Source organism: Oryzias latipes, chromosome 20 (genome assembly GCF_053564925.1).
Source record: "Oryzias latipes strain Hd-rR chromosome 20, Olatipes_Hd-rR_3.1".
NCBI lineage: Eukaryota > Metazoa > Chordata > Actinopteri > Beloniformes > Adrianichthyidae > Oryzias > Oryzias latipes.
The window spans coordinates 25,630,640-25,656,794 of NC_136256.1; the positions used below are offsets into that span (position 1 = coordinate 25,630,640).

A 26,155-nucleotide genomic window follows, 5' to 3' on the forward strand; every position below is an offset into this window, starting at 1 on the left:
GGAAAATACACTCAGCGGGCCACAAACTCCCAATCTTGCTCGCCATTCTTGTTCCAACGGTAATGTTTGGTTGGGGTTTTGAGGGGCTCTAAGCGAGAGAGTGTAGAGAGCCCACAGTTATGGGTGACGGGGACTGGGGCAGGGGTTGCTTTGTGCCAACGGCCACAACTCGGAGGCAAATTTTCTGATGAACTGGTGCCGCTCTGCAGAGACTATGTCCTAATGACAGAGGTTTTCGATTTGGGCCAAAAACGGCATAATTATAAATAAATGACCTGTGGAGTGATTAATTTGTGTTTAAAGCCCCAGCAATCCGGACCAAAGTCACAAACTTACAAAGAACATCTAGTTTGGGGTCAGATTTTATCCAAACATTCAGGTTTTTATTTACTTTATCAACTATTTTTTAAAACTGAAGGTAAAACTACAGTTAAATTCAAACGAAACAGCTCCGCTACGTGTTTTTGAACATTGATGACCATTCAATCCTTTAGGATTTATTCAGGTTCTGCCCTTTTTAAGGACCCTACTCAACATGTCTGATAATTACCCCTTCAGCAGGACAAAGGAAGGATGTTTTCTTTTTTCCTGCTGACACTCCAATGTCTTCTCCAGCCACGCTCCGGGTTATTTAAAGGTGCTTTACCGTGATGCAAGGCGGCAAAACAAGCTGTTCATTTCCAATTGTGGCTAAAAACTGAGCATCATCCCGTTCATTCACAGCTGTAAAGGCTTTCTAAAGCTCTTTTTTCTTTCTTTCTTGCTAAACTATGTCAAATATTTAGTGAACAACATTTTGCTTCAGGGGCCAAAATGAAGAAAAAAAAAACGTTCAAGCCAAAACGGTAGATCAGCGTGTCACCACATTCCTTTCCAGAATTGCTTTGTCAGGCAGAAGAGAATAAAAAGTGCCCAGTTATGTTTTTTCTGCTCCCTTTTGTTTATTTTACCTCTTGCAAATGAACAGAACTTACTATTAGTCTCCAGCTAAACACTATTATTTGAACCTTGTTTACATTCTTAAGTTCTTCCTGGTTTCTCCTCCATAGTTTAAATGCAACTTCTGTTTTTTCCTGCAAGCCAGAAAGTTTTTTTTTTTTTTTAGGAAATGAAGAACTGCTTTTCTTTGAGGGACCGAGGAGAAGCGATGCCTTTGCCCTTGGAGCTTATGGATGCATTATTCCTGATTATTTCTTAAGTCTACGGAGCTTAAATATGACTATTCATGATGTCAAAGCTGCATAGTTGTTTTGCTTCTGCTGAGGTGTGGGTACTGGTTTGGGCTTTGGTCTGACGGGGCTCGTCCCACAAAAGTGCAGTGAAAGGTCAGATTTTCCTAGAAAGGCTAAGCATTCTCTTTTAAAAACGTAAAGGTCTTGTGTGGTCCTTCAGTCAGAGCACCAGAGCTGATCATCTTCTCAATGAGATGATCACTCTGGTTGGAGGAAAAACAAAAAAAAAACCCAGGAGAAAGCCTCAAACGGCTTCACAAATGTCATTATGCGACGCGGCGTCACACGGTCCCAGAAGACGTGCGTTTCCCTCCCGCTGTACGCTCTGTTCTCTGCACAGACGGCAGAAGAAAGCCCGCCGGAACAATTGAAGGATTGTCCTGAAACAAGTCGCCGTTGTGCTGCTGACACGGCTTTCGTTACAACCTCAGCGGATGGCTTTTCGGTTGACACTGCGAGGGATATTTGAACTTTTCCGCATGCAAATACGAGCAGCGACTTGGCTGCGTTAAGATTTCATTCACTTCGTGTGAGGAGTGAGTCCTGTGGTAGATTCACTTTAATGGTTTTCCATCCTGAGTAGCAACTGAAAAAAAAGAGGCAACAGGTGGAATGAAAGCTTTTATTATCATTTATGTGACACTAAAATCAAACCTAAAACCCTGAAACGAGGATCTAAAGCTCGACGACACAGATTTATGTCTGAGACGATGCAATGTTGGACTTCTGGCTGGACTCTGCACGTCCCAAATGTTCTCAGCAGGATGGACGTGTGAAAACCTTGTCTCATGCTCAAACAACCCTTTTGCAATTTGAGCTTGATGGATCCTGGAGGAAAAACAATTCCGCCATTGATCGAGGAACCTGCTCATTCAGAACCTCCAGGTTATGTTCAGGTCATTATCTGATGCCACTGGTTCCCATGGGAACTCTCTTCTAGCAGCGGTTAGTCATTCTTCTAGGAGTCTTTACACAGAAAACCTTCTCTGGAGTCATAATCAAAGTTGATTGGTTTTCCCTCAGCCTGCTTTAGGTGTGGAAACTGCTTTTCCATCCATGCGTTATGTGAGGGAGTGACGGCTCAGCGGCCTCCTGGATCCCAGGTGTGGTCTGAGCCACGTGCGTTACCGTTGGCGCCCGGAAGATCTGATTGGACAGACGGTGAGATAAAGATGGGCGAGGGTTCCAGCTGTTGACTGTGGGTGAAGATAAAGTGGATGGGGGGGGGGGATCTGCGTACTGAGAGGGTTGGAAGGTGCTCCAGCAAACGGCACTCAGAGGAAATCGCAAACATCAACCCAAAGCTGTGGAAAACCCAAACAGGTTTCTAACTTTTCTGTGAGTTTTTCTCATTTGTGTGGCTTTTGTGGTGCCATTGTTCTGGTCCTGGGCGGAACCATTCTTACTTTTACATGTGAAAGGTCCAGTTTGCTTGTTTTAGGTTTGAATGGACAGAAGAATAACAGGAAGCTGCAGGGAGAACCTCCAAAACGTGTCGCCACTTCAGAATAAAAGCCAAGACAGCTGAGGGTGGGACATAAATGGGACGTTAAAAGGTTATTTATAAATGTTCATGTCTTTTAATGGGAAGGCCGGCGTTGGAAGTTATTTCACCAAGTTGAAATCATGCAATAAATGAGCAAACTTCCTGTTTAACCCCAGTGCTGGAACGAAATGTGTCATCTGCTGAAGAATCTGTCAGTCATTCCTGCACGTATAGTCACACTTCTTTATATAGCCGACCACTGCGGATAAAGCTATTATCAGCATACGGAGGAAAGCCCCCACACTTAGAAGGGGGCTTAGGCTTTTAGCTGCTTTAAATGCATTTATTTTCCCCTCGAGACATGCATGTGACTCTGCAGAACCCCAGGGATGTGGCACACGCCGGCTGTTTCTATGGTCTTTAAGCTCATGTGGAATGCACCACTTTATTATTGGCAAATAGAAAAGCAGCGTATAGATCTCCTACGCTTCAGTTCAGATCTAGTCGCCTTTTTTTTTCGCCTTTGGGTATGATGGATTGTGTCATTAGCACAGAGCCCCTCCTTGTAATGTTTGTTCATTGCTGAACCAGCCTCCGTGTTGTGACATGCAGGGTCACAAAGTCGACTTGGATTTTTTTTTCTACTCATTTAAACCCAAATAAGGAAAAAGGGAAAAAAAATTGTTTGTGTTTCACCAAAAACTAGTTGATAACTTGTAAATGGTAAAAAATGCTACTTCGTTTGGATTTAAAAATACTTTATACCTAGATAGGTCGATAAAATGCTTTTTTTTTAATTGCACAAATGTTTAAACAGAAAAAAAAACAAATTGAAATTAAGAATTTAAGTAAAACTTTATTTATCTCACAGGGGAGAAATTAACCTGTAATGGCAGCTCAGAAGAAAAAACAAGTAACAATACAAATCACAGAAAACCAAATAATAAATCAATAAATGCATCAGATTTCAATCAATAAAAATATCAAATTTCTTGGAAATGATTTCTGCAGAGCAGCAGGAGTTCATTAGAAATACACAGGACTAAATAAAAAACAATAAAAAAACAAAAAGGGGTTTATACAAATTTACACTTTGGTAAAACCAGTCTAACGCAAAAAAGGCCTTCAGCTCTAATCAGTTTGCTCAGTTGTTGGACAGGAAAAAAAGAAATTCACAGGACTATTGGCGTGGAGCAAGCCTCCCCCATTTCCCATCATCCATTTGTTTACGCCATCACCTGCTAGCTTACCATCACAACCCCGCCCTAGCAACCTACCCTAACCTATCTGGCGGCAGTGGTTGAGCAGGTTGGCCAGTGGTCGGCGGTTAGATCCCATGTAATCCATTAGTTTTGTTTTTTTATGTTAACGATTCAAAAAATGAGTCCAGCTCAGACGAGGAAAACAAAGACGTAGATGGATCTAGTCGGATGCATCAGAATGGAGCAGAGCAGGGAGCTTGTGGCCCGTCTATTGCGTATTTTCTACGCCACAAATAAGATTTTTTTTAAACGTTTGTTTTTGTCTGCTCCTGATTCACAATGACTTGAATGAAGAATAATAAATACATACATTTCTTTATATCATCAGATAATTACCACAAGAACATGTTAAAAACCACCAAAAACACAATTTTCATCCGAGTGGGTCTTTATAAAAAATAAATAAACTGATCAGTTTTCCATTACTTGGTTTACCTTTATTTTACCCTTTTTTTTGTTTTTTTCATATGGATGTTATGACAGCGGTGAATTAGTTACAAGCATGTTTAATTATTTACCAGAAAAGAGTCTCTCTAGTCCACTCGCTCTCTCACCTGATGCACAGGCAGTCTTTTAAAGCGGAATGTGGTCGGATCAGCATTTTCGAGTCCACCCTGCAGATTTAACGTACTCGCATGAGAATGGTAACCACCTGATGTTTTATTCTGGTTTGAAGCATGTCAATGTGATTTTTAAAGTAAGGTCAGACTCTGGAAGCAGAGAAGGAAGCTGGAAGTACAGATGTTTGAACATCCTCATGTTTGGACGTCCACTTTTAGCCTGTGTGTGTGTGCGAGTGACGGGGATCAGACACGCTCCGTCTGACCAGCAGCCTCTGACTCACTGTTAAATGGGCTGTCGGAGTCACATGGCTACTTGTCAGCAGGCTGGAGGAGGAAACATAATCCCGAGGAGGAAGGCCGCTCTTATCAGTCCGTTCACGCTGGTCTGAGGGAGCGCTCGGCTGGACGGGGACGCAGAGCAGCATTTGAACACCGGACACTATCCACATTGCTAACTGTCATTTCTTTTTGTGTGTCTATCCGTCTTCTGTGTTTGTTTTTTGCCCTGCACTCTGACCAGCCCCTTCACTGCAGAGTTCAGAATTGCACTACAATGTCTGCGCTGGCTTTTCTGCAGTAAGCACACTAAGGTACAGTAAAACCACAAATCTCTTCCATCTGATTTGCTTTCTAAGGTGTCAACCCATTTCATGGGTCAGACGTTTGTGTAATTATTTGTCTCTTTGAGTTGATCCGAGCAGCAGGGAACGGTTAGGACGAATTGTTCTGAATGTTTCTTGCCGCCTTTTTGTGTTCTCTAAGGTTTTTGGTGAGGACTGTCGGAATCGAACCACAAATAAACACCTGTTGGCAAACGCTGACATGATCTGCAGGTTAAATATTTGAGACCAGCCGCTGGGTTTTAGCAGCACAGCACGCTCTCCCCGCCACAAGAGGGAAAGCCATGGCAGACAAATCCATGTGAAATTAGTCATGTACCTGAAAAACTTGGATCTCCTTAAAAGTTTCCTGAAAGTATTTATTTTATTTTTTACATTTCCCTGCTGCAGGTCCCAAACGGATGATAATTGACTTCAGCAGAGAAAATATTAACAAATTCACAAAAAAAATCATTTTTTTAGTCCAAATCACTGCCTTAAATGGGTTTATCCTGCTTTTAAAACAAAACCAGCCTTCGATTTTACGAGGTCTGGACGTCGCAGTCAAGTTTCTAATTCTGTCTTTTCTGGCTTTTTATTTGCACAAACAACTGTTCTTTAATTATGCCGTCTCTTTGGAAGATGAGCGTGCAGTTTTGTGGTGCAGGCTGATGCCCAGCCCGGGTTACTTCAAGGGTGTCGTGAGTTCAAGTCCAGCCGTCCGACTGCCCCTTATCTATATCTCAAAGTCATAGGATGACGTTAAATGTTGCTGGAAAATCTTATTGATCACCTGAAACCCTCAAAACTCCTGTATTGTTGGATGAAAACGTCAGAAATATGAAACTTTGATTTCTCCTTTCTTCCTCTTTTAGGGAAGAAAGGGTTGATCTCTTGGACGTTTTCTAGAACATAGCGTCTGCAGAGCGCCAGTAATTCATTAGAAATTCACCTCTGAGTCGTGGGGGGGACTGTTGACGCAGAGCAAGCCCGCCCCCCTTCCCCTCTCTGTTGCTGAGAGCTTGAAAGCAACGAGCTTGTTCGTATCTTCTATGTCACAAATGAGATCTTTTTCAAACGACTTCACAACGATATGAATAAAGAAATACTGAGAAATGCAATTTTAACCTTTTTTTTTTAAAACTTTTTTATAAATGTCCTCAATTATCAGAAAAATGCCACAAGAACACATTAAAAACGCCAAAAACACATTTTTTTATGGGGGGGTTGGTTGTTAAGTTAGATGTTTCTATTTCTGCAGCTCATCATTCTGCGCATTTCCCTCTAAATCCCACATTTGCAATTTCATCCGGAGGTAAAGCTTCACATTCAGGCTTTGTCATTCATGTCTGCTGGCATAAACTGATGTTAAACAATAATATGGAGAGTTTTGCACAAACAACAACATCAATATCAATTCCTGTGTTAAGTTAAAATAAACCTCCTTTTTAAAACTGTTTTTTTTTCCTGTAAAGGTATGTAAATTAAAAAAAAAGAGATTTTCCAATAAATGTAAGCAGTTAACCAGCAGGCAAACACTTCCTAAAAATCACTCCAGTGTTGCTGCTAAATATCTAATATATTAGCTTCTTGAGGAAAAGTTAGAAATACATTTAAGGCACTTAGGAAACAGGAACTGAACTGTTAACCTAACGCCGCCCTCTGACACATGTTTTCAGTGTGTTCAGCAGGTTAAGGATTCTCAGAACGGACCTTTTGCAGCAGAACAAGAAACTGTCAGCTTTAAATTCATGTGAATTGAATCTAAGCATCTCAGGGGTGCATTTAATCTTCAATAAAATCTGCTTATTCAGACTCATAAAAGCTTCTAGACTTAAACTTTGGATCCCTGCAGTTTGGAGGAACAGCCCAGAGCAGCTCCAGTCTTTACAGGTTTCTCCTTTTCCACCACAAAAATGGAAAAAACATTTGTTTCTTTTGACGTTCTTGTCTTTTTAAAGTTTCATTTAAGCAGCGGGTGATTTTTTTTCAAGCGTTCCTGCTCCTCACTTCCCTTTGCACCGTCAGCATTCATCCCTGTCCTTGTGGTCTTTCAGATGTTACACAAGGAACGGCTAGTTCCCTTTATTTTCAGCTCCCCGTCAGAAGATTTTGCTCCAGATAGTGCAGAAAAATATTACTTTTCATCCACAAATAACTTTTATTTCACTCCCAGCGTGCTCAAAAACAGATTTACGTTGATTTATTTATTTTATTTTTTTAGGGTTATTGTTATTCTTGCGGTTTTATTACGGACATGCCCCAAGGTGGATGAGCAGGTTCCCATGGTTCTCACCTGGGATCCTGGGGATCTGAAACTTTATCCCTGTGGAGCCAGCCTGCCTCTTCCAAGGCTTCAGGTTCTTGGTTTACTGAGAGTTTTTGAAGATTACCAGCTCTTTTGTTTTGATAAAAACACTTTATGAACTGGAGTTCATGTCATTTTGGTGCGGAAATATTTAAATTTATACATATATTACTAGCAGAAGTCTAAATCCTTTTAGAATAATCTGTTTTTATAATACTTTCATTACTTGGATCCTTTAAAAAATGTGTTCAAAGGCTAGATAAGATTGCTTCTTTGCTTTGAAGGATGTCAATGATTTGATGGAGTTTGACCAAAAAACGCATAATCGTTCTGCTCTTTGACCAAACAGAAACATTTGTGACACTTGTTGCTCGTAAAACCGAACCCTCGGAGGATCAGCAGCACTTGGCTGAGGCTCGCTCCATGGCTTATCAGATCATTCTGCTGCACAGGAGCTCCGCTATCTTCTTCTTATCAAACTCAATGGTTTTTTTGTGATCGTTAGGTGTTTATGAAGAGCGGCAAGCTTGAAAAACAAAACTAGTATAACTAATAAACCTCTAATAAAACTCTTTCTTCCTCAATTAAGATCAAATCCACTCATTTGTTTGCTTTATGATAAGAACAAATCTTATAAAGCTAATAAAGCCAGAAAGTAATTAAGGGGAAAAATGGTCATCTCCATTTTTTTAACCTAATCCTTATTTTCTGTTTAAATAAATTCAGTTGTGGGTAAATATGCAGTCAGATTTACAAAGATTATAAAAGTTTGTTTATTTATAAAAAGGTATAGTCAAAAAAAGATAATTATTATGGGAAATCTAACTATACATTTACTTTACAATGTAGAATTAAAATAAAAATGACATGAGTGCATAATAGAGAATGACTTCCCTCCTCTTTTTACCTTTAAACCTATATTTTGCATAAATGAACCTGTCCAAATAAACCTTAAAATGATAAATTGTTTATTCTCCTAATTGTTTACATGTTTTTCTTTCCGTTCAAGGTAATGCTAAATTAAGCGGAGTGCTGGATTAAATGGAAAGCTCCAAATTAGCGGCACACAGGGTGAAGGGGTTAACCCATACTGGTTTACCGTTTAAGTTATCTGTACTGTTTAGTTTAGTTTCTATAGAAAAGAGCAAAGAGATTTGACAAAAACCTTAATTTATAAATTTGAGACGTTTCAAATCAATATACTGTGAATTCATACGTTTCTAATATTTAAGATTTGTACATTTAACATATTTAACGCACAAACACCTGGTTTTAGAATTCCAACCGTGCATAGTATGGAAGATTTGGAGGAATTTTCAGGAATTCAAATGTTTTATTTGTGTTAGTTTGAAACTTGTATTTAAAGACCCACTCCAATAAAAAACATGTTTTTTGGTGTTTTTAACATTTTTAACATTTTCTGATGATGGAAGACAAATATTAAGGCAATTAAGCTTCAAATTGGATTTCTGAGTATTTCTTTATTCAAATTTATTTACAACAAAATTACATTTTAAAAATATATTTGTGACATTGAAAATCGGCTGGGTGAGCAGTAAGCTCCCTGCTCTGCTCCATTCTGATGCATCCACTTACAGACAAACAGATCCAGGAAGGTCTTTGTTTTCCTCCTCTGAGCTGGAATCTGGATCAGAATTATTAGTATTGGGATTAGGGATGTGAGGGGCTGTAAACTAGCTGGGGAGCATGTAAACCGAGAGCTTTCGGCAACAGTAAAGGGAATGAGGGCGGGGTTGCTCCACCCTGACAGTCCCACCCACAACTCAAAGGCGAATTTCCAAATAACTTCTGTCGCTCTGCAGAAACTATGTCCTAGAAAACGGCACAGGTTTTTGATTTAGCCTAAAAACAGCATCATCGTAATTAAAGAGGACTTTGGGAATGCTTTGACATTAAATTAAAAGATAATCGTAGTGGGTCTTCAATGTATTTAACGTATGAAAACCTGGTTTTATAATAGTTACGCAGCACTTCTAAACAGGATGGAAAATACTGAGTAGTTTGTCAGAGTTTTTTTGTGTGTGTGTGAGAGGTTGAACTTTGTACTTAAAAAGAATAGAAAATCCTTTAGGGATACAATGATTCACTTTCTCTATTATCCATTTCAAAGCTCGATTTCTGCGTCACAGTTTTGTTTCGGTTTGACGTGGGATTTGTGTTTTATATAACTGCAAAAAAACAAAAAATTCAGAAAATAAACATGTTTTATTTGCTAATAAGAAAGTGACAGGAATAAAAAAAACTTTGGTTTGGGTTTTACTATGTGATTAAACAAAATTAGCCATATGGAATTTAGCACAACACACATGTCAACGTATGCAGTAGGGATGCAACAATTCACTTTCCCCATGATTCGGTTCAATGCTGTAACATACGGCTTGGTTTTAAACTTGAAAATTTAAATGTTTATGCTTTATAAATAACCTGATTTTAATCGACAAACTCCTCCGTTTAATATCATATAGCGTGTTATTTGTAGACCAACTTAAATCATTTATACGGTCAAAGCGCTTTCATACGGATCAATAAAAAAATGTTTGCAATAGAGATTTAATGTATTTCAATGGTAAATACGATCTAATATTCCAATCCCAGGAGTTTCACCATTTTCCTTGAAGGACTTAACATTGTTTTCATTCTTGACTAGCTTGCAAACACGTCTTGTACGTATTAGGCTAAACCAACAACTGTACGTTGCATTACTGAAAGAAAAGCTTTGACCAGGATTAAATGTTTTTCTTCTGATCAGACGCCATAGTCCCTGTGGGAATTTAGCTTCTGTAGCTGCTGTTTTGTTGCAGAAAAGACACCCAGAAAGAGGAAAAGTGGACTAAACCAACCAACCAAAAAAAAACAAAAAAACAACATAAACTTTGGAATGTTTTAGCATTTCTGTCCTTCAGGACTTCAATTTACATTCTGCAGTTTCCCACATCACACACTTGTGCTCTTTGATCTGTTTTGGTCTGTAGGTTATGCTGCCCAAAAGCTGTCTGAGTCCCAGCGAGCAAGAGAAAGGCTAAAGCCGCACCAGTCAGAACCAGCTTCATCTCCCCGGACCTCCACTGTGGAGCCATGAGCAACCCCAGCAGAACCACGAGCGCAGTGGCATCCTCCGTTCAGAGCGTAAGTCCTGCTTAATCAGCAGTTAATGATGTTGCAGAGCACCAGAATGCGGGTCTGAAGTTTTGTTTTCCATTTTCTCTGTGCAGAATATTCTCTGCACCAGCTTCCTCTCTGCTCCCTGACATGAAGGTGTTTTATTTTGAAAAGCATCAAATCTAATCTCAGCCAATTTACTCCAGACATGCAATTAAATTAGTAAATTGCTAAAACTGCTGCTGCTTCTTTCAATGTAATGGATGGTAAACTATTTTCTTCCTATTCTCCTAAACTTCTCTGTTGGAAATTGAGAAATATGTATTAAAAAGTGAATTCTATTTTCTGGCAGAGCGATGGAGATGATAACTGTGACCGTTAAAGCCATGAGAGCATCAGAGCGGTCAAAAAAAGCAATACCCTTCAACTTGAGAGGTTCTCAAATTCATCCAATGATTAAGACAAGGTAACAGTTGCATAAAAAACCCAAGGGGGAGAAAAATCCACCTTAAATGGCTGGAGATTCCCAGGACCACTTGCGCTTGACTGCATTCCTAAACTAATACCAGCACAAGTTTACATTCAACCGGGTTTTTCTGCAGTTCTTACGCTCTTTTATGCACGTTAAGGGTTATCCGTGGGTCAGTTCCTGTGGGAAAACAGTTTTGTCCCCCCCCCCCACAAATCATTGATGCTCCCAATGTTCACTTCAGCTGCTCTCTTATCTACTCAACAGCAGTTTAGGAAACGACTGCTTTCACTTAGCATTGCAGTTTTGTCCTGCTTCCTCCCAAATATTGCACAACTATGTGATCACGCTGACAACCTGCACATTCTTCTGTGTCAGAAATGTTTTTTTTTTTTCATTCAATGGAAGTAAAAGCAATTTCATGTGCATGATGAGAAGGTGTGAGGAAGTTTAGTTATGCATCCACGGCGTCCATTGTTACTCAGGTGAAAATCATTGCATCATCTACTCTTGAACCAGTAAAAGCAGATTTGTTGTTGTTGTTGTACAACGCAAAGTGTAAACATTTTAGTTTTGAGTTATACAACAAAAGGTCTCAAATTTAGGATTATTTTAGGTGTTGACAAATCTGTACTGGTGTGTTTGTGTTAAGATACGCTAACAAACAAGCATAGATAAATCTAAGAATGGATTTTATCAGTCCAATCATTTATTTGTGTTTTGGGCATCCTACGGCGTCCTACGTATCGCCCAATGAGTTATATCGCTAGAGGAGACACGGCTGCTTGAGAAGCCGGCCACTGGTGGCGACGCCATCTTGGTGAGGTCATCGGCGCCCACATGACAATGCTTTCTATAGCCTTTAGTGGCATCTAAGTAGCTATTTTAAAATACATATCTATATATTTATATTTATAAATATAAATATATATATTTATAGATATTTATATTTATAAATATATAGATATAATATATATAGATACATAATTTGTTGTTGTTAAATAAGAGAAAAAGCTCAAACTTTAATAAAAAATGCATAGTTGCAGGACTTCTTACAAATAAAAAAATTATTACAAATAATTTTTAAAAATAATTTCTAAACATTTAGAAGTTTTGGACCTCTTTGATATTTCATTTAAATTATTGAGAAAAGGCCAACAATAAGTCAATAATTATAATAGATAATAATAATAAATCAATAGTAAGTCAATAAAAATAATAAATAACAACAAATAAATAATAAGTCCATAAATAATAATAATGTAATAAGTAAATAAATAAATAACATGTCAACAAAAAGTCCAACAGTTAACAATAGATTTACCTAAAAAACCCCAAAGAAAAACAATAGATTTATACTAATTCATGTGAGTGATCACTTTGTGTAACACAGATGGGATGGTGTCGGGTTTCAAGCGAACAGTCTGGCCTCTTATCAAATCTGTTTCCACAAAATGTTTTGAACACAGCCAGACTGTACTGCTAGTTGGTACCACAGTGATCCATCTGGGTTAGCTCTTTTGACAGCTAAGGCCCATTTTTTCCTGAATCCATTGGAAAACTGCAAGAAAAGTTCAGTCACTGAGTCAGAAATGTATAAATCTATATTACTATAATAGCCTAGTCCTAGTATACTGTATATAGGTTTAACAAAATAAAGTTTACATTTATGTCAACAGCAAATATTACGTACATCATCATGCAGCATGTTGATAATAGCCCTGCAGCATCATGCATGTCAACATGTGTTCTATTAATGAAGCCCCTGCAGCATTAAAAGAAAAAAATTATAGTACTTACCTGTGAAATGATATGCCTTCCTCCTTCGTGGACTAATTTCTCCGATTTTGGCATTTGAAACTCGCACAATGAACTGGCATTTTGCAAAAAATGTGTTCACATGCATGCACTGCAGCAGTGACTTGACCTCACCAAGATGGCGGTGCTCTCCTCCCATGAGGAACCACGTGACGTCTCCTCTAGCGATAGAACTCATTGGTATCACCTGCACAGCCCTGTGCGTGCAGCACTCGAATGCGGGGGTTAAAACGCTATTCCTTGCACCCCACAAACAGTTAGCATGTAGCGTAAGCGCACCATACGACAGCATTAAAAGTGCGTGCAACTTTCATTTGTCTTTGAAATACTACAGGATACGCTTGCCACAAGCAAGACAACAGTAGGATCCCTTTTCATGACGTCCGCTCCCCTGTACGACCCCGAACAACCCAAAATCCTGCAGCACCCACAGCGGGTCAAACCCCATACGGGTGCATGTGCCTAAGGCCTTAAGAAGAGATGTTGATAATATAAACTCCAATAAAAGGAAGCTTCCAATTTGCACACATTAAATACCCAACATTTTGTTTTTTGCGTTTCTAACATGTTCTTGTACCATTTTTCCATGATGGACGACATATATAAAGAAAGCTAAGATTAAAACTGAGTTTTAGTATATTTTATTTATTTATAAAAAATGTAGAGAATGAGGAGCAGACAGAAAAGGCAGTTTGAAAAGTTTGTAGTTCTTATGTACGAATCAGTCGGCAGGCCACAAGCTTCCATTTTGATGCATCCACTTGCTGTAGATGTACGTTTTTGTTTGTCTTGTCTGAGCTGGCATCTGTCTCAAGACTGTAACGGTGGATAGGTCTGATATTGCTCGCCAATTGAGGTTGTGAGGTGCTGTAAACTAGCTGCGGAGGGTGAAAACAAAGGGATAATGGAAAAATGAGCCCTGGCATACTCTCCTCCAGCGGTGCCGCCCACAACTCTCCTGCCGCTCTGCAAAAACTATGTTCTAGAATACGAAAGTATTTTTTTATTTTAGCCAAGAACAGCATAATCATAATCGTAAAACAGCTGTGAAAGCTTTAACGATAGATCAAAACATGATCAGAGTGGACAAATACACATAATTGGCATTTTTGTGGTTTGACAAATAAAAACTGCTGTAGAAAATATCTATTTTCATTGATTTTATTGCTTTAAGTGTAATTGAATCCTAATCTTAACCCAATTGCGTGTATAATAGGACTAAATGGGCCAAAATACCAGCAACCATTTGTGAAAACCTTGTGAAGACTTATAAACGTTTGACTGCTGTCATTTCCAACAAAGAGTATATAACAAAGTATGTAGTTGACCTTTTGTTATTGACCAAACACTTATTTTCCACCAAATAAATTACAAATAAATTCTTAAAAAATCAGGCAATGAGATTTTTCTAGATTTCTTTTCTCATTTTGTCTCTCATAGTTGAAGTATAACTATGTTGAAAATATTAGCCCTCTCTTATCTTTTTAAGTGGGAAAACTTGCACAATTGGTGGCTGACTGGTTACGTACCACTGTAAATCAGATCCAAAACAGCCAGGACCCAAGCTAGAAGGATGGTTCAGGGTCACCTTAGCCAGTGGTGTGACTTTGCCTTGCAGGTTCAGGCTCCATATTAAAAATAATGGATCATCTGGAGGCTTTTCATAGAGCGATAAACTTTCATGTGAAGACGCATGTTTATTGTAATCAGAATTGCACTTAAACATCGTCTTTTCCAAGGATTTTAATTTTCTTTTTCTGAGGCTTTTCCACAACCTTTGTGTTTTTATACATAGTGGATCAATTCTTTGCTGCCTTTTGCTTTTGAAAGGACAGATCAAATACATCTAAAGCTAACAATGATTTATGAGCCCTAATATGAAGAACGTGCAGGTAAAACTGTTTGCGCGGTGAAAAGATGAGTTAGCAGTTATTGGCTTTCATCTTTGGCTCAAACTCCACCAAGTTAATGATTGTCTTTTCAACACGCTGCCGGGTGCATGTGCAGCCAGGGAGTGTTCACATAATCCTTCAGGGTGTTGAGAAGCTGTTGACCATTCCAATAATGTCTTCCTACCGAGAGGCCCGACCTTGGTCACGTGACGGGGACTGAGAGGAGTCCGAGACCGCACAGAGCTTTCAGCGTTTTACTCAAACAGAGGAAGAACAAACACGAACATTGTGATACTTTATTTGTTCTGATTGGCTTCTGTGACACACCTGCTAATCTCATGGACTTCCTGTATGAATTTAAGGTGAGATTGACTTCTTTGAGAACTCAGGTTGGATGGAAGGGATGTTCACGTGGGAGGGCGTCATTCTATTTACTATCTGTCTTTTTCAAATTGTGCAAATACAGACTTTCTGAGCCTTTACATGAGCCAACTCTGGCCGTCCAGGTAAATTTAACCTCTTCGTGAACTTCTGCGCTGGTTAATGTTCAGTCTAGCTGTTGCGCGTTAAGACTTTAACGTCAGCAGAATGGGGCCTCTTTCTCCTCCTTGGGCATTAAAAATTCAAGGAAATATTTACTTCCTGTAATGACTTCCTAATACATGTAAGAACACGCACCTGCGTCAAGAGATTCTAGCTCCTGACGCATTAGCGTGCTATTAGCCAGTGATTATTTCCCTGAATTTTTAATGCTAAAGGTGGAGGAGAAATCACCCGCTAATGGTGTCCCAAGTTACGCACTTTTCATGCAAGTGTTTCCGTTCACCGACAGTAATATCTGAAATATAAACAGGACACAAGCAACTGTTTGCAATTGATTGAAGTCTGCAATTGCAGAAGAATAATAACAAAATATTTCTGTAAGTAGTGGTACTTTTATCTACCCAGGTAAAAATGTCAGGAACGAGTTCTTTTTTACAAACGTGACCTGGCCAAGAGCTCGAACAGATATCAATATCATAAAACAGAGTGAACATCACAGTTAGCTTGTGTGGGAGGGTCAAGTATCAGCAATGGCCTGGTGAAGTCTCTGTCTGAACAAAGAGATAGACGTTAATGATGAAAGTCTGAATAGGGTTTCAAATGTGTTCTAGTCATTTGCAGCAGAATAGCAGAAAGCATTACTGCTGAAGACGGTGAAGGTTTTAGGAACAAAGACTTAGGAGGAGTCTTATTTGGGATCGATTTGAAGATGAAAAGAAGCCAATCATGCATCCATGTGTGGAGAGAGTTTACCGAGCTCACGGTGATGGGTGTGTAAAGGAGCAGTAAGGACAAAGCGAAAGGCACAGCGATAAAAATGTCTACGTTTTTGAGGGCTGTGCTTGGTGCCATTTAATAGATGATGTCACTACAGTCAAGAATAGGTGCGTCTGGTTTTTACGGGCGGGAGGCTTTATTACAGAAGAGGAAGGCTATTTTAGCTTTGATTTTAGCTTTAAGGTGCAGCTGATGGAAGACAGAGATGAATCCAATGAGATGCCCAGATGTTTGCAGGAATTTGCACATTTCTGGATTGTACCATCATCGCAAGTGACTATTGGGGAGGGGATGACATCAGAACTGAAAATAATGCTCTTTGTTTTGCTGTGTTATGGCAAAGTTGGTGACTATAAAGTGACTTCAAGTGAGATGAGGCTAAGTTGAAGTGTGGACACTGTAGATTGTGGAGAGGGGTTAACTCGGGATGATATGGTGTCATCAGCAAAAAGATAGACCTGAGAGATGCCACCTGCTTTGGACAGGTCATTGATAAATATAGAGAAAAAAGTGGGGCCTAAGCTTATTTTCTGTCATGTCTATGAAGACTCTCATTCATCCAGGTTGGTTCCATTGTAGTAGGTTTAGGGGATGTCATCTGGACTTGGTTTTAAAGTTGGAAGACGTTTACCTGAGTCGTTAACCGCTGAAAGAGAGGACCAATGTGGAGAGCGAGTCACTGACTCCCCAACCCCCAGCTGAGGACAAAGGACTATTAACGACCCGAAACCACATAGGCTAAGTGGACAACACCTCCAGTTTCAGGTCTGACTCCTCCCCCATGAGCGCATATATACCAGCTCTTAGACCAGCTATTCCAGAATTGACAAAGCCTCTTGGATAACAGGTGAAACGTCTTCCAACTTTAAAACCAAGTCCAGATGACATCCCCTAAACCTACTACTTATTTTCTGTCACAAATAAGCTCTTTTTCAAACGGTATTTTTTTCATCTGCTCCTGATTCACATCTATTTGAATATAGAGCACAAAGAAATGCAGATTTAGGCTTAATTTTCTTTATATATATCCTCTATTATTTAGGAAAAACACCACAAAACACTATTGGAATAAGTCTTTAAGGAGAGTTCAGCCTGCAGTCCAGCAGCAAACATGATTATAGAGAAGAATCAAAGCAAAGAGGAACACTTAAGAAAACAGGAATTATCTTGGCTGCACGGTGGCGCAGTGGTCATTCTAAATTGCCCCTAGTTGTGAATGTGAGAGTGCAAATATGTGTGAAATTGGCTCTGCGACAGTTAGCAATCTGTCCAGGGTGTCCCCTGCCTTCGCTCGCATGTGGCCGGGATCGGCTCTGGTAGCCCCGTGACCCAGAAAAGGGAATAAACGGAATAGAATATGAATGAACGGAATTAGCTTAGCAGTGTCAATAGTTCAAATTAGTATCTGTGATATAAAATTGGAGTTACTTCGAATGTTACTGAAGAACTGAAACCAAAGCAGGCAGCTTGTGAAAGCTGTTTAGTCCTGAAGTTTCTATCTTGTAGCTCCAATTCATATGATGGTTGATTGAACTAAAATAAGTACTCGGTTTTATTATCCCAACTGTTTTGTGACGTTGGAGTTGGAGAAAGTAAAATAATCTGTGTTTTCCTCACACAGATTTGTGTATTTGTGTCTTGTAGAAACTGGGTTGCAACTGGTGTGCTTGCATATTTAGGATGAGGGTTTTCCTTGCAGAGTCATGTTTACGCATGCAGGAATGCAATGACACATCAGTCACATGACACACTCGCTGGAACATATGCAGTCTATCCGCCTGTTAGTGATGACTGTGTGGGATTTGAAACTGCAGCACACTTCATCGCAGCCTCTGAGCACAGATTACAGGACCCGAATGGGTCAAAATGAGTCCCTAAATCTAAAGGATAAACGCAGGCTTTTAATTTGGAGTTTAACCTGAAGATGTGCCTTTTTGGTTGTGTTGCTGATTTACTCGCAAATGTGCAAATTCACAGAATCGCTTCCATTAGCGTCAGGAAAACCTTCCAGCCATGAGTATCGGTTGATCAGTAACTTGATAAATGGAAATGCTCATTAACATTTAGTTTTACGTGAACTGACAAATGTCAGCATTTTGAAACTCCAAATTAAAATGTTGTTAAACATTTATGTCATTATACTGTAACTAACACCGGCTGCTGCAGTACTTGCTCTGTTTTTTGTTTAAATAAGTTTCTGCTGCGTGTTAAAAAAAAAGCATGAAGATCTTTAGATATACGCTGATAATTTTTTAAAAACCTGTTCATTCAAATTCTTACAAAAAATAACAAAATAAGACAAAATAGGACAAAATTATATAAAACAAGACGAGACAAAATTATTCCTGGTTTCTACTGGAGCGTAAACGTCGAGAACTCTCTGTGCAGAACCATTTCTTTTGCCAGTCAGGACTGAATTATCAGACAGATAAGATAATAAATGATTTCGACGATAAAAAATGTAATACTGTTTTAAAATAAAATTCCACAATAAGGTGTTGAAAAAAAGGAAAGTTACAGGAGCTCCTGTTAGAAAATTAAAGAAAATGAATGCAGAGCTTCTGCAAACATTCAGGCATTTGCTGAAACCAAATCCTGCCAACCCATAGATCAATGGTTAGATTATTTTGTGCAGGTAATTTGTTTTACACTTTTGTTAAAAGTGCATTTATTGGTTCTGTGCAATGTATTTGCCTTTATTTTATTTGAAATAAACTGACTTAAGGCATTAAAAAACTAGAATTAAAGGAACTTATTTTCACTGAAAGCTGCAGAAATTCTTTTATTTTTAAAGTTTTTATCAAACTTAAGTTGTATAAATTGAAAATGAAAACATACAGCTAATAAATTCTGTTTTGATTGACGTTTAAATTGCATTAAATTAACCTCCTTGATTGCAAATAATCAAATGTGAAAATAAATATAAATTGTGCTTCATCACTAGAAAAGACGTGATTTTATTAATAAGATTATCACAATGAGACGGTAGCTTCTTTTTATTTTATTTAAGCTTAAAACATGTATTATCTATTCTGCAGTTTCAAAAAGTAATTTAACTTAATCCCATTAAGTTTGAACTTTCAGCACATCAGTTTTTTCTTCAAGGTACTTCGGCTGAAGGACCCTCTAGTCAATGTTTAGGTTTGAAATAAGAGGTTTTAAAACAGGATTTGTCCTTTTTTGAGGCGTTTGCCATCAAAGCCATGATGGGGGTTTGGTTTGCTGTAGGTTGCTGAAAAATGGAGTTCCAGAGGGAATGAAGAATGCCCGCTTTAAGGGTTTTGGGGTTTTCTGTCTGGTTGCTTTTGCTTTTTTTGTTTTGTTTTTCAAAAAATAGTAACAAGCGTGGAAAATTCTCCCACCTCTCCCAGAGTCTTTCACATATCCATCTGAGCTGCAGAGATTCACCATAACGCTTCAGGCGGCATTTTTGAATCTGCTGATACAAACACAAATGAATGAGAGATATTGTTCTCTGAAGTGAATGTAAACTTTGTTTCCTCTGCTGTGTAGAGCCTTGGGTCAACACACTATGAGCTCCTGAATGTATAAATTTCAGAAATGGAGCAGGCGTTTCTGCTCTTGACATCGGCATGTGGCATGCAACCACAGGTCGTGGGAATCTCCTTTTCACACCGTCCTGCCCGTTTGGATGCTGGATGAGTTTCTCTTGAGCCCGGACCGATTCGAAATGTGCAACACACAAACACCCCTGATTAATGTGATGGGAGCTCGACAAATTGTTAGCTACTTTATAGGTGAGTCAGAGAGAAAAAAAAAGTCATTTTATATCCATAAATGCATATTTCAGAACACGTTCTGCTTCCTGATGACAAATTTTCTGTTAGGTTTTCTTAGTAAATGTACAATCATCAATTTAAATATGAAAAACGTCATGAATGTGTCAAATTCTTGGAGCCCATCTCACAACTTCACACACATCCCTTTGGTATGTTTCGGTTAAAAGACGCAAAAACACAAAAAGCTCACATTTTCTGATTTTATGTGTGAGTTAGCCTCCTAACTAATGCCAAGCTTCAGTCAAAAATCCTATAATGTACCATTTTTAATGAAGTCAGCTTTATAGTTTAGCTTTTCTGATAAAAAAATGAAGCTTTATTGAGAAAGAAAACATGAACAAAAAATTTCAGTAGCGGTATTTTAGATACCGATTTATTTCTTCACAAAGACGCATTTTCTATATTTAAAAGTCCTGCAGTTCTGGTCTAATCAGCTCTACGTTCTGCTGTTTGTTGAGTTTCATCCCTTCATTAGGTCGAGACAGAACTCCTTGTTTAGAGAAACGAGTGAAAGTGACCAACACCTTCATCTGAAACACACTTGAGAAGAACTTATAAGAAAATGTTGACTGATTAGCCATTAAATTCTCTGTCGTGACAAAAGTTTTAAACAAATGTTTGATTTTTAATTGTTATCCGAAGACAATGCCTGTTCAAAAAATCTTGGAATAATTGGGCTCTTTCCAAACTTTTGACGGTTCTTGTATATTTCCAGCTCCAAACAAGATGGTCTAGCATACTGCTGTTTGGATGCACGGAGATGTCTAAACCTGTGTGTGTGTGTGTGTGTGTGTGTGTGTGTGTGTGTGTGTGTGCACGTGCCTGCGTGTGTGACCCAGGTAGAGAGCATGAAATGACGTGCTTGCTGTTGCTTCCAGCAGTTCAGGGGAAAATCAAATACATGCCTCGCATGCTGTGTGTTATGAGAACCATCCAACAGCCAACGGAGGACTTGTCACCCCCCTTTGGTCCTCTGCAGGCAGGGCCACTGCAGGAGCCGTGCACATCTGCACAGTAGTCATGGCAACATTGACTCCGCTGCCAGTTCTCGGTCCTGTCTGCAAAAGCAGGCCCATCCTTATCACAACATCCCCCCGGCGGCGAAGGGCGCCACAGGGTCCTGTGGGAAAACAGATCAGGTATCGCCCACATGACCCCGGTCACAGCGCTCTGTGGAGGAAAGGGGGTAACGGATCGATACACATGGCTATTGTTTGTAGTTTAAAGCGTATTTAGGAATGCGTGCATGTGAGGAGCGGTCACATGATGTCTGGGCGCTGATGCTCTCACAGAACCAGGCCGCCCTCTAGTGTTTATTTATTGAATCTTTCTCTTTCGGCTTTTCCCATCAGGGGTCGCCACAGCGAATCATCCTTTTCCACCTCACTCTATCATGGACATCTTCTACCCTAACATTAGCCAACTTCATGTCCTCTGTTAAGACATCCATGTATCTCCTCTTTGGCCGTCCTCTTGCCCTCCTGCCAGGCAGCTGTTTATTTATTGAATATTTGAGAAAAAGCTACAAAGTTGAGTTGAGACTTAAATTGGGTTTTTAAATTAGTGTTTACAATACAGAGCTGGAGATGAAAAACAAAAGTTTCTGTTAATATTTGTCTCTTATTATCACGAGTTTCTCCATTTGGTTTTCATTTCAAATTTCCAGCTAATTTCAAAAACATTGTTTTCCTCTGGTTTGTTTTTTTACATTTTTGTGCCATTTTTGCAGTCAGAGGCCCCGCCCCCCTCATCGCTACACAGGACGTCACACCCAGAAGAGGAAGATGACAGTGACCTGAACAAGGCTTTGGGCGTCCATCGCTTCCAGCAGATCCTGCATCCTGCGGCCGCCGTGCCCGATGAGCAGCACCACACCTACCACGAGGAGGACATCCACTGTGAGCACCGCCACGCTGCTCGTTTTTCCGCGCACGCGTTAGAAGCTGATGAAGCTGTCGCGTTCGTTCGGTTTCTGTAGACCACCGCCACTCCTCCCGCCACACCCATCGACCTCTGTCCAAGCTGCCCTCAGAGTCGCGACGGAAGAAAAGCAGCAAGAAAAAGAGGAAGGAAAAAGACCTCAAGAGCAGCCAGGTTCCATCCAACGCTGCCATAGAGGAAGGAGAAGATGAGGAGGAAGAGGAGGAAGAGTCCATGGAGGTGCCCTCTGCTCAGTCAGAATCAGAAAAAGTCAATGTGGAGGTAAGAAGTTTCCACTTTGACTGTTTGCTCAGTAAAGTGCTGCAAAGTTTATTGATCATTTATCAACGGACATTGCTATCATAATCAGTACCTTCCATATATCACAACAAAAGCCATATATATATATATATATATATATATGGAACAATTTATATCTTGACATGTCTATAAGCTTTTTTTGTCATGTTTCAGCAAATTTAAATCATTTATTAGTAATTTCAATGTTTAGATGCAGTTATGATGCTGAGCAGTATTTACATATTTGTTACAGTCTGATCATCCTTAGATCTATTTTTTTTATTTTTTGGTCTTCTAATTACGTTTATGCAGTTTTTAGCCAAACTCCCAAGAAAAACCTGTTTTTGTTTCCTAGGACACAGTTTCTGCAGAGCGGCAGCAGTTCATTAGAAATTTCCTTTGGAATTGTGGGCGGAGCTGTTGGCGTGGCGTAAGCCCGACTCCACTTCTCTGTTTACACGCTCTCCGTCTAGCTTGCAGCCCCTCAGACCTCCAACCTAACATTAGCGCTGCAACAAAAATGGCGAGCAGTATATGAGCTATCTGTCCTTAAAGTTTTGAGACAGATTCCAGCTCATACGAGGAAAACAAAGTGGATCTATCAGACTGGAGTGGAGCAGAAGGCTTGTGGCCCCGCCCAGTGTATTTCCATCTCTTTTTTAAACAGCATTGTTTGGTCTGCTGTTTAATTACAACGATTTGATCAAATAAATACTCTAAAATGCCATTTTGAGCTTAATTTTCTTTGTATGTGTCCTCCATCATCAGAAAACATGCCACAAGAACACACTGCCTCGTTTTATGTCAGATTTTTGATCTTCCGTCAAGTTCTTAAAAGATAACACATTTTCAAGCCTTGAGAAGTTTGTCTTCTACGACCAACAATCAAAAAGAGGAAAGGTTTCTGAGAAATCCTCCCATGAAGATAACCCATGAATAAGCAGAATCCGATGTTTGCTTTGACTTAGGGCTGATCTGATGTCTCCTGGCTTTTATCCTCAGTTCTTTCTGTCGGATGACGACCAAGCGGGCAGACAGGACAAAGAGAGCGTGCACTCCAGTCGGGAGCTCGGCCCGGCACCACAGTCGGCAGCAGATTCTGAAGATGCATCGTCCACCAGGTGAATGCTCCTAAAAGGCAGCAGTGCCTGCGATGTTTGGATCGATACCACAGTCTGACAGTGCAGGTGTGAATGTGTTTGGGTTTGGGACACACTGTGCGTTACCAAGTCCCGTCTCAGGCATCCAGGGTGCCTGCTGGGCATTATCTGATGAATCCTCGCTGTACAGACACGTCTCCTGTTGCCACAGACAACGCTGCTTACCTCAGCCACTTAAGCTCCGCCCCCTGACATTTAGTTCTCCACTTATTAAGGTACTAATGTGTAGCTTCAGAACATCTGTGGCTTTTGTTGTAGTTGACTGGGGAGCTCTGAACCTGCTGGGGGGTTTACAGCTTGTTGTGGTGAAGAAATACAAAAGTAAGATATTGAATTTTAACCGGTGAGCTGATTTTAGAGTCTTGATGAAACATTTTTATAATGCCTGTGAAGATGCTGCACACGTTCCTGTTTTGTCTTTTGAGTTCATTCAGCTGGGAGAAATAAAACCCACTATCACTGATTTATCGTGTTTCCAGTAAACCGGCCTCGCCCATCCTCTCCAGCTCACCCGCTCAGCCAGCGCCACTCGACCACCTGCCACTGGCCCGGGTCTCCTCTGCCAGCCGCAGCTACGACCTGCAGGAGCGCCGCCGCACCGGCAACATGACGGGCACCGAGCAGGCCAAGTACCAGCGCATTCCGACGGACGAGAGCGAGGCCCAGACGCTGGCGTCTGCTCATCTGGACGGCATCAAAAGTAAGTGGCGCCGCCAGCGACCTGCTGAAGAAGAGAATGAAGAGCTATAGATCAATTCAGGACAGATGAACATTTTCCTGCTTTGATTAAAGACTCACTTTGAGGAAAATTGTGTAGCATGTTGTCATGATAGAGGACGTTTGTAAAGATTTTAACTAAAAACTGAGAAGTTACGTCATAAATGTTGTTTGAAATAAATTATGTGTGCGCTGGGCTGGCCTCAAGCTCCCTGTCTCGCTCCTTTATGATGCAATCCATTTGTGGTCAAATATGTCCATCTTCACCGCTATGTTAGGTTTGGGGTGTGAGGCTAGCAGGAGAGCATGTAAACAGATGGGTGACGGGAAGTGGAGCTGGGCTTTCGCCTTGTCAACGTAACTTCTAATGAACTTGTGCCGCAGAAACGATCTTCTAGAAAACGACACAGGTTTTTGGGTTTTAGCAAGTATATTACAGAATCATAATTTGCAAATGGATCTAAAGATAGTTGGAGTCATTCTTAACGACTGTTTTTGATAGAGACGTATAGCAAGCAGACCCCAAAAATTAACCGTGGTCAAAGTAATGCTGTTGTGGACATCTCACGGTTGTGTGACACTAAGATGTCTAAATAATGATTCTGTAAAGGCAGCACAACACTTTCAGCATTTACTGCATCTCATATGCTATATACCATCGTGCCGATTTAAGATATGCACAGTTTGTGCATATCGGCGTGATTTTCTTTCTTAAAAATGTATTCTTTTACTCTTAATTAAGAGTATCTAACTGAAGTTAATTTTTGATTTTGGCTTAAAAAAAATAAATAAAAGATTTCTTTAGACCTGTCCTTCTCGGGCGCGATGCCAGTTTGTAACGTATGGTGTCAATTCAGCGCCTGATGTATTGCGCATCCAAACCGTAAAACCGCGCATCAAAACCCCAAATCTGTGACGGCCCGAAACCTGTGACTTGCCGTCCCGGCAGATGCGCGTTCCCGTCTTTGAAAAGGGGAGGGGCAGTGGGCGACAGAACTGAGAGCCAATCAGCATCTCTGCTTGGTGCGTTCAATGAACTCCAGAACTTAGAACACAGTCCAACTCAGTCCGCTACAATAACTTTGTTATTAAAAAGAATCAACAGACTTATTGTACTAAAATGCACACATTCACTTGTATTTATAGTTTTAAACATATTGTATGGCTCTCAAGAAATTACATTTAAAAATATGTGGTGTTTATGGCTCTCTTGGCCAAAGGTTTTCCCGCCCCCTGGCTTAGTACCTATTGGTTAGTTTCGCGGAACCGAACGATCAGTTTCAAATGAACCATTTATGATTCTTTTTATCAAGCGAGGCTGGATTTTAAAGTAAAAAACAAAAAATTTGATTGTAAATTAATAAATAATAGTGCATTAACAGCAGATGTCTTACATTTTTTTGCCCCCTCCGCCTTTTTTTTCTTGACTATAAAACTATGGAGGTCAAAAAAGCTCAAAGTGAATGAAAAAAATACCAATAAAACTCTAAAGAACACATTGTAAACTTGACAGAAATAATAAAATATTTGTAAAAATATTTGAAATTTGATAATTGAATAAAAAACTATAAACCTAAAACTCTTAGCAAGTGAAAAATTAGCAATAGCTTCTGTAATTTCAACTTTTGTTTTATCATTTCTCTCCCTCTTTGCTTTCAGTCTACAGAAGCATTTCTGGTATTGACTTATTTTTAAATATGAGACAGAAGTGTTGACCTTAAGTATTGACCTTAATTTTTAAGTGGGGGTGGAGCTTGGAGCCCATTGGCTACTGGGACATGATTGACATCAGGTGACGCCCTTTTGTCATCCCTCCTCTGATGTGCCAAACTTACGAAGAGCATGGTTTAGGTTTATGCTTTTTTTTGTTCAGGTTTTCAGTATTTCTTTATATTTATCTATTTTTTTCTTCAAAACTTTCTCTTTTTATTAATTTTACGGTCATTCTCTTTAAGCTGATCCTGAATTGACTCCATAAAAAGCGGCTTGACCAGTCCAGCCCTAAAAAAACCAAAACAACTGACAGTATTTTTATTTTTTTTCTAAAATGTTTTTTTTTTTAAAGTCCTCCATGAGCTTTTTAGGCCTTGTTACAATCTGCACCCCATTGTCCTGCACCCGCCCCCGGCCCAGCGTGGGCTCTTGTTCATGGGCCGAGGAGATTAACGTCAAGGTGCGGCAGGTCTGCA

At 39.8% G+C, this 26,155-nt stretch overlaps 1 protein-coding gene across 5 annotated transcripts in view; it reads left to right on the top strand.

Annotated features, from left to right (window-relative positions):
• slc4a2b (solute carrier family 4 member 2b) overlaps positions 1 to 26,155 on the top strand; it is a 43,584-nt gene that overhangs the window by 2,334 nt on the left and 15,095 nt on the right. The window contains exons 1-7 of one of the 5 annotated variants that reach the window (XM_023949976.2): positions 4,542 to 4,624; positions 5,064 to 5,133; positions 10,444 to 10,597; positions 21,599 to 21,767; positions 21,848 to 22,071; positions 23,092 to 23,210; positions 23,729 to 23,949. In XM_023949976.2, coding sequence (XP_023805744.1) covers positions 10,547 to 10,597; positions 21,599 to 21,767; positions 21,848 to 22,071; positions 23,092 to 23,210; positions 23,729 to 23,949 — 784 coding nt within the window. In that variant the 5' untranslated portion in view covers positions 4,542 to 4,624; positions 5,064 to 5,133; positions 10,444 to 10,546. Of the gene's footprint in view, positions 1 to 4,541; positions 4,625 to 4,914; positions 5,134 to 10,443; positions 10,598 to 14,960; positions 15,112 to 21,598; positions 21,768 to 21,847; positions 22,072 to 23,091; positions 23,211 to 23,728; positions 23,950 to 26,155 lie in introns of those variants that run through there. The other 4 variants (XM_023949975.2, XM_023949974.2, XM_078938433.1 and 1 more) reach the window with 4 other exon arrangements.